At 22.8% G+C, this 15,343-nt stretch overlaps 4 protein-coding genes across 4 annotated transcripts; 1 reads left to right on the forward strand and 3 right to left on the reverse strand. All coding sequences in view use genetic code 6, as the record gives it.

The window, feature by feature from the left end:
* Positions 1 to 1,054: 1,054 nt before the first annotated feature.
* On the reverse strand, positions 1,055 to 2,998 carry TTHERM_00589980 (hypothetical protein; the record flags this gene model as incomplete). Its single annotated transcript, XM_001019906.1, has 1 exon — positions 1,055 to 2,998. The coding sequence occupies one exon, from the start codon at positions 2,996 to 2,998 to the stop codon at positions 1,055 to 1,057; it is 1,944 nt and encodes a 647-aa protein (XP_001019906.1).
* A 1,225-nt stretch (positions 2,999 to 4,223) lies between these two features.
* On the forward strand, positions 4,224 to 8,624 carry TTHERM_00590000 (dual specificity phosphatase domain protein; the record flags this gene model as incomplete). The annotated part of the gene is made up of 3 exons (XM_001019908.2): positions 4,224 to 4,479; positions 5,652 to 5,881; positions 7,251 to 8,624. 3 exons carry the CDS (start codon positions 4,224 to 4,226, stop codon positions 8,622 to 8,624), a joined length of 1,860 nt encoding a protein of 619 aa, XP_001019908.2.
* Positions 8,625 to 10,941: 2,317 nt separating this feature from the next.
* TTHERM_00590010 (adrenodoxin, putative) lies at positions 10,942 to 11,650 on the reverse strand (the record flags this gene model as incomplete). Its single annotated transcript, XM_001019909.2, has 5 exons — positions 10,942 to 10,982; positions 11,130 to 11,176; positions 11,233 to 11,416; positions 11,480 to 11,535; positions 11,595 to 11,650. The coding sequence occupies 5 exons, from the start codon at positions 11,648 to 11,650 to the stop codon at positions 10,942 to 10,944; spliced, it is 384 nt and encodes a 127-aa protein (XP_001019909.2).
* Positions 11,651 to 12,547: 897 nt separating this feature from the next.
* Positions 12,548 to 14,954, reverse strand: TTHERM_00590020 (hypothetical protein; the record flags this gene model as incomplete). Its single annotated transcript, XM_001019910.2, has 8 exons — positions 12,548 to 12,709; positions 12,872 to 13,075; positions 13,130 to 13,357; positions 13,499 to 13,567; positions 13,630 to 13,905; positions 14,012 to 14,145; positions 14,208 to 14,891; positions 14,948 to 14,954. 8 exons carry the CDS (start codon positions 14,952 to 14,954, stop codon positions 12,548 to 12,550), a joined length of 1,764 nt encoding a protein of 587 aa, XP_001019910.2.
* Positions 14,955 to 15,343: the final 389 nt, after the last annotated feature.

Genomic DNA, 15,343 nt, shown 5'->3' on the forward strand with positions numbered 1-15,343 from the left:
CTTTTAATTTTGAATAGAGTTATAGATGTTAAAAAATATTTACTAATGAACAAAATTTATTTTAAATAGTTTTATTAAATATAAATTATATTTTTAGACTACTGCAAACAAGTTATTTTACATTTCTTTATAAGTTTTAAATATCTTTATTCAATAAATTAATAAATAAATATTTAAAAATTAATAACTTTCAATAGTATTTATTTAATAAGTAAGTAAGTATATAAAAATTCTCATAATTAAATATTCTAAAAATAAATATATGAAATTTATGCCTTATTTATTCAATTAATTTATTGATTATCAAGATTCTTTCATCTTCATATTAAATATTTTTTGATTATTTTATTTTTTAAATAAAACATCTAATCTTAAAACCAATTTAAATAAAGCAAATGTGATTTTAGTTTTTGATAATAAAGGTACACGTAAAATTTAATGAAATTTTAAGATTGCTGTTACATCTGATGTGAAATTTGATGATATATTTTTATATATTAAAAAATATATAAACTCTCAAAACTAAAAATTCTAAAAATAATAAATGAAATTTATGCCTTTATTTTATCAATTATCAAGATTCTTTCATTTTAGAATATCATATATTGAAATAATTATTTGATTTTATAAAATTTATGATTTTTTTATTGAATTATATTATCGATTATCACGTTCGTTCGTTCATTCTTCTTGTGCAAAATTTGATGATAAAAAATAAAGCTAAACTATTTAGCAGATTTAAATTAATTCTTTTTCAATTCTAAATTTTATGTAGCAAGTAGCTTTATTTATTAGATTACAAATTCTTTGTTATTAATTTTAAGTCTTCAAACAAACAACATAGGCAATATTCTAAAAATTATACAAAGCATATAAATGCTCATTAACCAAACAAATGTTTAAGCAAAACTTTTAATGATTTAGGCAAAATTTTTTTGATTTAAAGTTTTCATTATTTGATATAATGCAAATTAATTAATTTTATACAAAATAATCAGTTCTAAATTTGTTTTCTTGTAATAGTGATTCATAAATAATAGTAATACAATAAATTTCATTTGTGATAGCTCTTCATTTATTTTTTATGAGTGTTATCTGATATCCGATTTCTTACTTCTACTTCATTAGCAATCTTATTAGCTTTATCAACAAACTTTTTGAAGAAGATATCCTCTTTTTTCTGGAATTTTTGGATTTCAACTTCTTTGTATTCTTTTTTTTTTGGTGGCTGCTAAACTCTAATTTTAAAGCCTAATTCGTTAATGTATTCATACTCTATTCCTCCATTAAGCAGAGACTTTCGTTTTGTATTTGTCTTTACCATAATTTTTTTTACAGGAGTTTAATCATTTAAATACTAATCTTATTTTTTGTTAAGAATACTTTAAATCTACTCGTTTAACACTGCTTTTTAGTGATCATCTTAAACTTATTCTTCGCTATTAGCGAGAGGAGAATCCTGCTAAAATTGGATTGATCGTATTTTATGAAAATTTAAATTGCCATCTTCTTAAAAAATTGAATTCTTTTATTAAGAAGGAGTCTTATTTTCTGGAGTTGTTATCTGCTTACTCATAGTCATAGTTAATGCCTTTGAGCGGAAGTCATAAATATTTTCTATCTTTTTTCTTTTTATATTTTGAGTATCAATTTATTTAAAAAAGTCTATTTTAAGATCGTCTTTGAGGCTTAGCATTTTGGTTTAATTTTTTAATTTTAAATCAGCATTTGCCGAATTATCATAATCTACAAGCACAGAAAGAGGCTTAGCTAGACTCTTAGGATCTTTTTCTAAATCAGAAAAGTACTTATTTCTTAAAATGTTATTTCCAGAAAATGTTTTGATTTTTGAGATAATTTTATTAGCAACAAAAGATGCTTTTTCTATCTTTAATTTATCTAAGAAGTTTTTAATTTGATTAGAACGGAGAGTTTCTTCAAACATTTTCTAAATTTCTTCTTATGGCCGTTAAGGATTGAGCTATTCTCTAATAATATATTTAATTATTTACTTTTCTTGATTAGTTTTTGTGTCAAGTTCAACTTCTACATCTTATTTTAAATCTAATTCTATTTATTCTTTTTTCTTTTTTGTTCTATTTAAGAATCTTGTTGTTTAACATCTTTACTTTTTAAGAAGTTTGTTTATTTATTTTATTTCTTTGTAAGCTAGTGTTTCTTAAGTGGCTCTTTTCTTTATTTATTCTATTTCCTCTTCTTATTTTTATTCTTGTTTTCTACATAAATCTTCAGTCAGACTTAAAGCCTTAGGTTTTTAAACACGTTACTGTTTCTACGTTTTCTGGGTATTTTATAAATCGTTTTTTTAAAATTATTTGTTTCCTATAAAATTGTCAATAGCATAATTAACTTAATTTCTTTTGATTTCAATTTATTTATTTTAATTTGCCATTTTTTAAAAAATTTCTCCATTATTGACTGGTTGGGTTGGAGGTATTACAAAATTATTCTAAGATTCTTGCTTTTAATCATATAATTACTTAAAATCTTCAATGAGCAACGATGATTTCCTACTCTCTAGGTATTATTTATAGCTTTTTTCATTATTTAAAGCTTAATTTCCTTGAAGAGAACTTTGCCTATTCATCCGTTCAGTAAAAACAATTTATTAAATATTCTAGCAATTTTCTTATGGTGAAATTTCTTCTAAATAATTCTGAAATATCAAGGACTTGGGTAGTATTTCATTTGCGGAATTAGTTCGTTTTGTAAATATATTTTATTTTTCATTGATGACAATTTATTGCTAAATCTACTTTAAATTTTTTTCATGCTATTTAAATTCTTTGTAGCATATTAATTCATTGAATGGATTATAATATAGCTTCTTTATTAGCTAAATTTCCTCTCGCTTACTATCGTTTCGTGAAGAAAGAGGTAAATGAGGAACTTTAAATCTAGCTTTTTTAGTTGAGATGTTTGCTTTCTAATCAATATAAGAGTTGGAGATAGAAGATTAAAGAGTATCTGCATTCATTTGAATAATTGATTTAATTAAATTGAAGTAGAAATCTTTTAATCTATATATCTATCTTTCTTCTATCGTTTAAATTAAATAACTATTTTAATTAATAAATAATTAAAACCACACATGATAATTATAATAATATAAATTAACCAAAGCAAAGAAAGAAAGTATTATTAACATAAATAAAATTTTTTAAACTTATCATAATTAATTAATTAAATTTAGAATTTTTCTATTTTAAATAATATTTTATTAAATAATTTTTTATATATTCTAAAAGGAAACTTATAATGCTGAAAATTATAAACTAAGAATAAATCTATTAAGTAATATTTATTTGTGATATTAATCTAAATATTACTTAGAATTTTATCAAATTAGATTAATAAAATGATTATTACCACTACTTAAAATAGTTTCTATTAACAAAAAAAGAAAAATCATTTTTAACATATCGCTACTCATATAATTAAAGTGGAGTTTTTTTACTCCTTCTAAATTATTATTAGTTTTATAAACACACCTGAATTATATATAAAATTGCTATTATTTAAAATTTATTAGTATAAAATTATCTTTGCTTATTAAGATTTTATTCAAATTTTTTTCTAATAAAAGAAAGTTGGGCGTTTATCAGAGGTATTAGAGTTTAGATGTCTAAAAATAATTAAAAGAATATTTAATAAAATTTCTTCTGCTTATTATTTTTAGTTATTTTAATAATTTGATTATAATTGAATGAGCAATTGATTTTAATAAGCGATATATTTATTTAATAGCTTTGTATTTTTTTTGTAAGATGTATTCCTAATGAATAACAAATGACAAATACTATTAATAGCCAGAAGAAAGTAAAGGAAAAGAGAAAAAAAATAAAAAAAGAAAGAAAGAAACAATATTTATAATTCTTTCACCTGAATATACGCACAATTTATTAAACCTAAAAACAAACAAATAATTACAAACAAAAAAGAAAAAGCAAAACTAATCTAAACTCATTTGTGTTTACAAACTGCAATCAAGCAAAAACAATCAAACAAACAAACAAACAATAAAATCAGCTGCATATATTAATTTATATACATACAAATAAGCTATTAAAAACTTAAAAACAAAATCAAAGAAAGAAACAACATAGTTTCAAATCTTCTTTGAATTAATTCTTTGAAAACTCACAAAATACTAAAAAGAATAAACTTTTGGCTCGACATTTCTACCATAAAGCGGCAAGATAATGAAATTGTTAAATAAGAAGAACTTGCAGCTTAATGTTTAAGGCTTAGGATATAATTTGATGTCTAGTTAAAGTGGAAATATATTATCTCAATCTCAAATGATTAAGATGCAATAGACATCTCACACCGCCAGTTAGTAGCCAAGTTTAACAGCATCTGCACCTTTACTACAAGGTTAGCAGCCATCTATCCTTTAACAAAAGCTATGCTTCAAAGATAAGATGACTAAGATCATTGAAGGCATATATGTTGGAAGTAAGCAAATTTTAATTTGAATATTAAAGATATAATTTAAATTTTGAGTTTCCTAAGAATATCCATTGAATTATATGATATATATATAAAATTGTATTTATAGCTTAATAAATTATTTAATCTTCCCCCCTCCTTCAAAAGGCTTACTAGAAAAGAATTAAATAAGTTAGCCATTCTCTTAAACAAACATACATACAAAAATGGCTTAACCAAACATTCATTTATACCATTATAAAATTTAGTGAAACTCCATATGAATTGGAGGAAATAAACTTGAATTTAGGAATTAACTATAATAGAAATGCAGCAGTAGCTTCACTTTTTGATTTAATTAATTTTTGATTTTAAGTAAGTGAAGCAAGTATTAAGTGAGTACTTTATTAATAATTACTTCTTTTTGATAATTATTTTTGAGTATTGATTGATTGATTGATTGATTGTTTTAGGGGAGGAGGAACTAATTGGTAGCAATAATATAAGATAGATAATCAATATCGAAAAATTACGATGAGGGATAGCTTAATAGAGCTATTTCTTTTTTAATTTTTCTATCATATTTAAAACCAAGTTTATTTACTTGCTCGCACTCAATTCAGTTTTATCCAAAAGTATTACATTAAAACCAATAAATTACCTATTTTCCACATTTGTACAAAACTATTTATTTTCTAGCAATTAAGCTTACTAAAACTCATAATCAAATTGGACTGCGCAAAATCGAATTTTTATTTTTTCACATTTTAAATTGCTATTTTTAGATTGTTGTTTAATATTCTATGTGCTATTTATTTATTTATTTCGAACAACAAACAAATAGCCAGCAAAATAAACTTCTAATTGCTCACTAAATAAAATTAATGAGCATATTCTTTTAACTTATTTATTATTTGAAGATTTGCTCCTTCTAAATGGCTCAAATCAAAGCCTAAGCACACAATTAAGCTAATATAATAAAAATAAAGAAGGAATCTTAACGGAGATTTCCTTCTAGAATGAAAAATGACGGAAAATTTCAAGTTTACTATTTTGGTTTATATCTAAACCACATATATCATATAATTTAATTTAGGAAACTCTTTCTTTATTTGTTTGTATTTTGTTATTTGAAATAATTTACACTTCTTTATAGCAATTAGCCTAAAAAACTAATTAATTATTTATTCTATTAATAGATTATTTGAGTGCAATGGATTAAAAAAATTTGATCAAAGAAAACATCACTCACATTATAAATTGTTCCCCAAGTGACTGTCCTAACCTCTTTGAAAAGGATTTTACTTACTTAAATATAAATATCCAAGATAACTGGAAGACTAATCTATTTTTAGTTATTTACATCATACTTGACTTCCTCAGAAATGCCTTACAACAAAATGGGCGTGTGCTCATCCACTGCAACCAAGTAAATTTTTATTGAATTTATTTTGAAAGAATTGTTTAAATGAATAACTTAATGCATGCATACAAACAACATAGATTGGTTTTTTTATTAAATTTAATTCAGTTGATAATTTGAGAATTTTAATAATAAGACTATAGATTAAAAATAATGAGCGGTTTTTCAATTTTTGATAACCACTTGATAAAATAAATACAAAAACTATTTTTAGATGTAAAACTCCAAAAATTATTAAAAATATACTTCTCTAGATGTTTATTTTTTATAAAATTAAAGCATAACATTATTTAAATTTTAAGCGAATTCATACGTACATATTTGTACAGATAAATTAAAACTAGCTGATCTCTAAGTCAACAAAAATCCATTTGACTAAAATATGAAATGAATACAAGAATAACTTTAATTTGAATTTGACTTACAATAAGATTTATCCTTAATAGTTTTTGTCAAATTTTTATCCCTCATGAATCTTAATTTTTTTACTTGCATTAAAATGCTTGTTTAACACATCATCCTATTTTTAGAGTTATTTTCATAATATTGCTAATACTTTGAAAAATTTTTAAAGAAAATTTGCATTTGAGTGTAAATAAATTTAAGTAGACATAAAAATTGGTTACTTCATCCAAAACTCCATCGCTTAGTAATAATAATAGAAATTTATCTGTTATTTTAGTCTCTAATCTTATTAAATAGACAAAGAATATAAATAATTAATCAAATATAAAAGAATATAAAAATTTCTCCAGTTTTTTTAGTTAAGACAATTAATTGCCTTAAAATATCCTCTTTTCAGTTTATTTTTTATGAAGGAGCGAAAATATTTTAAAAGAACAAATTTGTTTTTTGAATTGCTCTTTGAGCTAAATTTTAATAGAAGCTAAAAATATAAAAGCGATTTTTTATCTTTAGCACAAAGTATTAATGTAAAAATTCTGCCTATATAGAGTAATATTCAAATTTAAGTTAGCAAAGAAAATCTTATTCTATAAGGTATGCTAAATCAGATAATACATTTCCAACGATATATTTATTATAAAAATTATTTGATTAGTATTTTATCAAATACATTAATTTTTTGGAAAATTTCAAAAAAACTTATTATAATCAATCTATTTTTATCTATTATCCACTTTTTAATAAAACACCTCTTATTTCACTAAAAAAATTATAAATTAGTCAGTAAATTAATTAAATATTTTTCTCATCATAATTAATTAATTAATTAACTAACTAACTAATTATCAACTCTATCCAATACACCTTGTTTAGTTAAATATAATTTTAAAATGCATTCATTAACTCTTTTATTTTATTTTGTAATCTTTTTTTAATTGTTTCTAATTTTATAATTTTGTCTTAATTATAGGGAATCAGCCGTTCTCCTTCTATAGTTATAGCTTACCTTATTTACACTGAGAAGATCAATGCAAATATTGCTTTAGAAAAACTCAAGAAAAAATACCCATATGCTGATCCTAATTTGGATTTCTAAATCTAACTCAATGAGATGTACAAGGAAGTTGTTGAAGATGAAGCACTTTAGCGGTCTCGATAGTCTAGCAACAACTTTACGTGTAAGACTGATGTTTAAGCAAATTAAATTCACAATACTCAATCCTAATAGATTTATTCCACTTAAAGCGTTAATATGATTACTGAATAGAAAAAATCTAAGTAATTGGTTAATAGCTCTTCTCATATTACTATTAGCACTCCTGACTTGCCTCAATAGAAGCTAAATTATGACTCTTACATGCTAAAATAAGGAAAACCCTCTCAAAGCAGTGCTGTTAACTCTAATTTGCAATAAAATTAAATTAACAGTTAAAACGGCTTATACCAAAATCAAGGCGTTAAGATATAGATTAATACTATAAACTCTCTCTAAAGCAACACTTCTAGTATTGAAATGAAAAATGAGAAAAGAGAAAACTCTTTGTTAAATTAAAGCTAAAACCTTTTACCACTTTAATAAACTTGCATTCCTCCTAAAAATTCTCCTGAACAATTCTTCTTAAGACCTGACTTGAAAAATCAGCAAAACTTTACTTTGGAGTAGAAACAATAAATTCTTTTCAAGCGCGTACATTCATAGAATACATAAAATACTGATGAATCTGATACAGACTCTCCAAAAAATATCAAAAGAAATAACAACATCGAGAATAAGTATTACTTGACTCAGAAAATATAAAAAAGCAGCAAAGATATAACTAACGAGATAAACAACTCTATAAACAGTCTAGAAAAAAAAGATCAGTTGAATTTTTAGTAAGAGATAACAGTAGAGATTGAAGGCATAAGCAGTCCTCAAATCTCTGCAAAGTAAGCACTTCAAATGTCAATGCATTCTTAGTAAGAAAACAACTGCGATGAAAATACAGAAATACTAGTTAAATCCCCTAGCCCAATAAAAAAAAATAACGATAAAATCAATCAAGGAATCAGTATAGGGTATGAAGACAAGGACGAAGACTTAAAAAATAAGCTGTCTGATTCTGATATTGATCCGCTCGATTCGACTGACATTCAAGACTTTAATACTGATACAAGTGCATCTTTTTCGTTTGATGTATCATCCAGTTTTAATAATACCAAACATTTTAAGACTCATAATTTATCATCTAACAGTTCTACAAATTAGAGTAGTAGTACTTAAAATTCTTAAATATCTCACGCAAAATATAATGATAAGCATGAATCTTCTATCAGTCTAGCTTGCTCAGCTGTATCATCTTGATCGAACTGAGTAGCAATTACAATAAATTAACAATTTCTCTATTAACTTTTACAATAAAATAAAACCTAAAAACTCAATTTAAACCTCAAGAGCTTCTAGTATAACCCATAGTCTACTTCATGCAAAAATTGTCCCCAAACAATTTTACAAACAAGCTACCAAATACAATTTTGCAAAATCAACTAAGTTTTATATTCGAAGTCATCTTAATCTTTTTTGCTAAAACAACCAACAAACAATAAAAAAAAAATCTATTGTTTTGAATTGAAATGAGCGAACATAAAATTAATTAAATAAATATATAAAAGCTCCCTCATAATTCAATTCTAATTGAATAAATAGATTTTTATATAAGCTTTTTTAATCATAAATTTCCTAAAACAATCAATAAATCAATTAAACACTACAATAAATATTATTGAAATACTCAAGCTGGACCACATTAAAAACAATTTAATTTATTTTCCTATTCAATTAATTACTTTCTAAAAATCTAACAATATTTGGATTTTGAAATAATAACTTAAATTAATAATAAAAACATAAATCAATCAATCAATCAATGAATAAATAAAATAATAATAATATTACTAGTTAAAATTTATTTAATTTTGACATATCTTCTATAAAAATTAATAACCAACGGAGATAGATAGATTAAAAAGAGTTTCTTCAAGACAGCAATCAATATTTTATCAAAATCTATTTCTAGAACCATGAGCAGCGTTATGTAGAAAAAAGAAGATTCTTTACTATCAATTTAATAATTAGAGTGAAATTGACAAATCATAAACAAATAATACAAAATTTGGACCTACCGACAAACAAATAAATATTTCTATTACTTTGTAATTTAATTGAAGTAAAAATTTTGTACTAAATTCAAGCTTAAATAATCAGATTGCAAACAATACATACAATATCTTAAATATCATAATTCTTTAATTTGATTTTAAGAGAGTGTATTTTATTTAGCATCTGTTCAATCTTCTATCAAACATAATTATAGTCAAAATTAATAATAAATTTACAAAGTATCGCAATCACTTAAATCATCATAATTATCAAACAATCAATCAATCGTCTTATTCTTCTTCGAAACTTAATAAAATTTATTATTAAGCTATAGAGTTTCTTCAATAAATAAATGAGTATAATAAAAGCTTGTAATTCAAAATCCTTAAAATTATTAAAAAAATTTACTAAAAATAAAAACTAAAATATTTAAATGTTTTAAAATTTATTTACTATCTTAGACTTGTATATAATTTCATAACTTACTTTATAAAATTAATTTCAACTTCCAATTTATTTATTTATTTTTATTTATTGTTTGCGCGACTTTTGGTAAATTCTATTGGAGATTCTAATATGATTTTTTTTTTTATTTCATAGATTTTGTTTGTAAAGGTTCTGAGGTAGCTAATAATTAATAAAATGTTATGTTACGTATTTTATCGGGGGAAAGCAGGGTGTTTTAGCAGATTAACAGAACTAAAAATGAAGCTGCTGTAATTCTCTTCAAATATAATATTCAAATTTTTATTTAGAACAATCACTAAAAATGAAGAATAATTACTGATTAAGAAGTTAGGTTTCTTCCAATTTAAAAGGTGGTATATGTAAGTATTTATTCAGTCGTAGATAAATTAATTATTGTACTATAAAAAAGTTTCTTAGTACGATAAAAGAGATTACTGAAGATAGGAAAATTAAGAAGAAGGTCAATATCTTTTAAATGATATATTAATTTCTATTAAATTTCAATATTATGAAGTTATACCAAAATAAATTAGTTTGAGAAAATATATCTTTTAAATGAACCAATTATTTTACTTAATGTTTACTAGTAATTAAGTACACTCAAAATTATTTAAGCTATTACTAGTACAATCAACTAATAAAAATTAAAAACCTATAAATTTATATTTATTTAACATGATAATAATTTTCTCAAATTACTGTTAAATATTTCTTATTATATTTACTTAAATTTATTCCACGTAATGAAATGCAAAAAAAAAGGTTTTTCTATTTGAATTTGATAAGGTCAATTACAGAAAATAGAAAATTATAAAATACAGAGGATCTTGGTTACTTATAGACTTATACACAAATTATATTTTTAGCTCCTATTATTAAAGGTTTACTTTGAAATTAAAAAACTAGCAATTTCTTTTATTAAATTTATTTTCCTATTTTTAAATTCTTTTTAGAGGATTTATTTAGTATCCCTTAACAGATAAAGAAATAAATATGAGTGAGGTTAATTTTAGATTAATTGTATTGTTTGTGCTTTTCATATTAGATTAATCTTTCAGATAAATTTGTTTTCTGTAGCAATTTCTATTTCCATATCTTTATATTATAAAATGAAATATGATTTACTTATTAAACATCTATATTTAATATATAATTATCTATCTATCTATTAATCAATTAATTAATTTGATTTATCCAGCTAGAAGCTATAATTATCAAAATAAAATTATATAATATATTTACCATTCATTTCTTTAGTCAAAAATATTTAGCATGACATTCTTGTTTCCCTATTTGATTTATAAAATAACTTTAAACTAATTCAAGTTAATATTCTCTTATATACCCATCTCTATAATCATTAAGCCCATAAAGCACATCCAATTCTTTATCTTAAGGAGCGTTGAAACAGTTTAATTTAGATTTTATATGCACACTACATGAAGTGCAACTCAGCTCTTTGTTACAAATTCCAAATAAGTGAAGTTTTTAATCGACAGCAGGCATAGTTATTTCCATTAAATTATCTCCTATAAATAGAATTATTATTTAAAGGTAACATTTAAGTTTTAAAAAGCATAATTTTATGATACCTTCCTTGCCATATATTATTGATTTTACATTATCTTAAGTGACAAAAATTCTAATTCTAATAATAAAATAGTAAATGAAATTTGAATAACCTAACTATAAACAACAAATTAATACTAATCTTTTTATTTGCCTCCAAACAATTTCCCTACACCTGATAAAAAGCTTTTCATTATAAACTAAACTAAAAAATTAAAATTGTTATAAATATTGTAAAAATTTATTGCTAAAAATAAATTTATTAATTAACTTTTTCAAATCAGCCAAAATAATCTTGAATATTCGATAAAATTTTTATTTCTACTTTGTTTTTTTTGAATCTAAATTCAAATAAATGGCAAGCATGTTAAAGCAACTAAAACTAATTATGCCTGTTTATCTTTTTGAATATTAAATCCTTTAATATATAGACAAAATTTATAAAACTAATGACTCAATATAAAAAATACTTTATAAAAATATGTTTGTAAAATATAAGTAGATAAGTAAGTAAGTAAGCATATACAGTAAGTAGTTTTTTCTGCCACAAAATATTTAGTTATTTAACAATTTATTTTTTTATTTATTATGCTAGCTAGCTATTTTGTTTTATTATTATCATTATTATTAATTTTAATTATTTCTATACATTTAATAAACTTAAAATATTATTGTGATTATATGTTTGTTTTACTTTATTAAAATTTCTTGCATGCAAGTTTCACAATTTCTTTCTTAAAAGCAAGTACTGTGATCAAGTGTGTCACATTATCTTTTTGCATTTTAAATCGATATAGACAATATTTATAAAACTTTAAGACTCAATATAAAAAATACTTTATAAAAATATGTATGTATGTATGTATGTATGTAAAATGTAAGTAGATAAGTATATACAGTAAGTAGTTTATCCTGCAACAAAATATTTAGTTATTGAACAATTTATTTTTTTATTTATTATGCTAGCTAGCTATTTTGTAAAATTATTTATTATTATCATTATTATTAATTTTAATTATTTCTATTCATTTAATAAACTTAAAATATTATTGTGATTATATGTTTGTTTTACTTTATTAAAATTTCTTTATTCAATTTTCGTGCATGCAAGTTTCACAATTCTTTTCTTAAAAGCAAGTACGGTGATAAAGTGTATCACATTTCTCACAAAGAGAAGTATTCTTAATATCAAATAAATATATTTTTTAGGGTTATTTACAAAGTGAGCACTCAATTCCTTTCTTTTGGCATTTCTTTTTTTAGAATTAGTAAATTTAAAATTATTTCCTTAATAAAAAATATGGAGTTCAATCTATAAAATTTAATACAAATCTAAATCATATAAACATTTTTAAAGGTTTAAGGAAAGCCATTTTTCAAATTTGTTTAAGATAAATAAAAATAAATTTTTTTACCTCACATTCTTGTACATGAGTTTAGAATAATTTATAAGTTTCTTCCACTTGTTTGGGTAAAGAGCCGTTATTTATATCATAGAAATTCTTGAGACTGAAAATATTTGGCTTAATCAATAAATTAAGACTGTTTTCAAGATATTTTTCAAGGTATTCTGGATGACATAAAAAGTTATATAAAAGATATATCTGTCTTTTTAAGATCTAATTAATATTTTAAATTTAATTAAAAACAATTTATTTATTTATTGATTTTACCATAAAATCACCAAGAATTTAGTTACTCTGGACTACTTAATCACTGTATTCGAATTAAATTATAGGTTTTGCATAAAGATTATTTATTTCTTTTTCTGCTTTTTTACATACTTTGTATGAAGTCAAGTCAAAAGATTCTAAAGCCTTCCAAGGAATTGGTTTTTTATCTACTGCTATACAATTATAGCAGTACCAGAAGCCTGTGTAGTGACAAAAATATGCATTATTCTTTTAAATAAATTAACAAATATGTTAAAATAAAAGAAGATTTTTTTGTATAAAATAATATTTGAATTGGTTTTCTAAAATTAGAAGAATTCAAATTAAATTACAAAAATAATGTATTCAAATAAAATTTAAATTGTTTACTCCGATTAGGTAGAGACCTTTTGATATTTTAGCTTGGCACTCATGACATTTTCCGTCCTATCCTGAAATCTTCAATTAAGAATAATGATAACTTTTATATTTTTTAACTAATTAATTAATAAATAATGTACTGTGCTTTAAACTTGGAATTTATCAGAGAATCTCTCTGTTATGTTAGCGTATCTGGTTTTGAATAGATACTCAGAAGGAAGTTTTCTTTTTGTATACTTCCCTTCATCAGGAGTTGGAGTCACCAACTTTGGATAAAGATTAGCCATAGAGTCAGAATTTGCTAAGGTGGCTCTATTGGCACCATGAGGATTGAATAAAGCAGTTGATGATCTTCCGTTAGCTAACAAAAGTTTAACATCAATATTCATATTATTTCTTCCTGTTCTATCTTCTTCCTAATTATATGAAAAATGCATTGAATAAAAATATTTTTTTAATTCTCTTTTAGATCTTAAAGTGAAGTTATTTTTCATTCATTAAAATAATGAAACAAGTGCTTACTGATTCCTCAACTACTCTTGAAATTTAAGAAATTCCATTGATTTCAATTTTTATAGAAGAATTCTAATTTTCTTTAAGCCTAAGACTGTTATTCATGTTAACAGGGGTCTCTTAGTTTGATAATAGATGCTTTGCTTTATTAAAATAGAAAATAATTTTTTTACTGAATAACTTTTTCTATGATAAAATTAATTACGAGTGATATCAACTATACTAGGAACAACAGTATAATTAGATAAAAGGTTGTTTTAATGGTTTAGATTATGATTATTTGTATTGTTTGGAGTTAGTTATGTATTTTAATTTTATGCCTATTATTAGTTTTAATTACCAACTGGAAGAAATTTGGCATCTTTGATTCCTTATTCCTAAACATACTTTTCAAAGTACTAAGGTAATCTGCCACTAATTTTATAATTTTATTACTGCAACATCTTAGATAATTCAACTAATTTAACAAAATTTTATCTAAAGCAGCTTTCTACTTTGTATTAAGATAAAAAATCAGTTGCTGCAATATGATCAAAAACATTGTCTAAAGTTTTTTGCGAAATTTCAAGCAGAATCCAAAGTTTTAGCTTTTATTTATCTTGAGGAATTGTTGTGCATTTTTATTTGATAAATTCTAAGGCATATCTTCCTACAAGAAAATTATTTACATGAGTCCAAATATCACTTTCACTTTCTGAAGGATCAAGTTTGTCTTTCAGTATTTATGTTATGCAAAAAACTAGTTAGCTAATAATTTTATCCTCCTAAGAGAGAGTAATTTCACTCATTTATCTGTCAATATCTTATTCGCTATTAACATATCTCGCATCAACAACACATTTGTTTTGTAATTATATTATTGCGCTCTAAAGTTCCTATATTTTATTATCTAATTAAAATAGTTTGACTAAATCCTTTTGTTATGTTCAAAATTTACTATCATACCTGTCATTTTATTTGCTTTTTTAATATTTGGTTTTTAACAAATGCTAGCCAATAATAAATAGCCTGCCTTTTCAATTTAAAATAATTAAAGCTAAAAAAATAATATAATTCACAACTATAAATTATTATTTAATTTTTAAGATAAATTTTTTATTTGTTTTTCAGAGAGTTTTCTATTTCAATATCAACTAAATTTTTATCTCTCTTTTTGAAATAGAAATAAGCCTAATTATATAGTTAAATGAATTTATTTTAAATAGTTTGTGATTCTAGCTTTTAGAGAGGACAACCAACTACTTTTCATAAATCTTTTTTTATCAAAAATATTTTATTGTTTGAGTTTACTATTTTGTTTTTGTTGCAAAAGAAGTTTTTACTTTACTTTAAATTGATATC

Source organism: Tetrahymena thermophila, assembly GCF_000189635.1.
Source record: "Tetrahymena thermophila SB210 genomic scaffold scf_8254580, whole genome shotgun sequence".
Lineage (NCBI taxonomy): Eukaryota > Ciliophora > Oligohymenophorea > Hymenostomatida > Tetrahymenidae > Tetrahymena > Tetrahymena thermophila.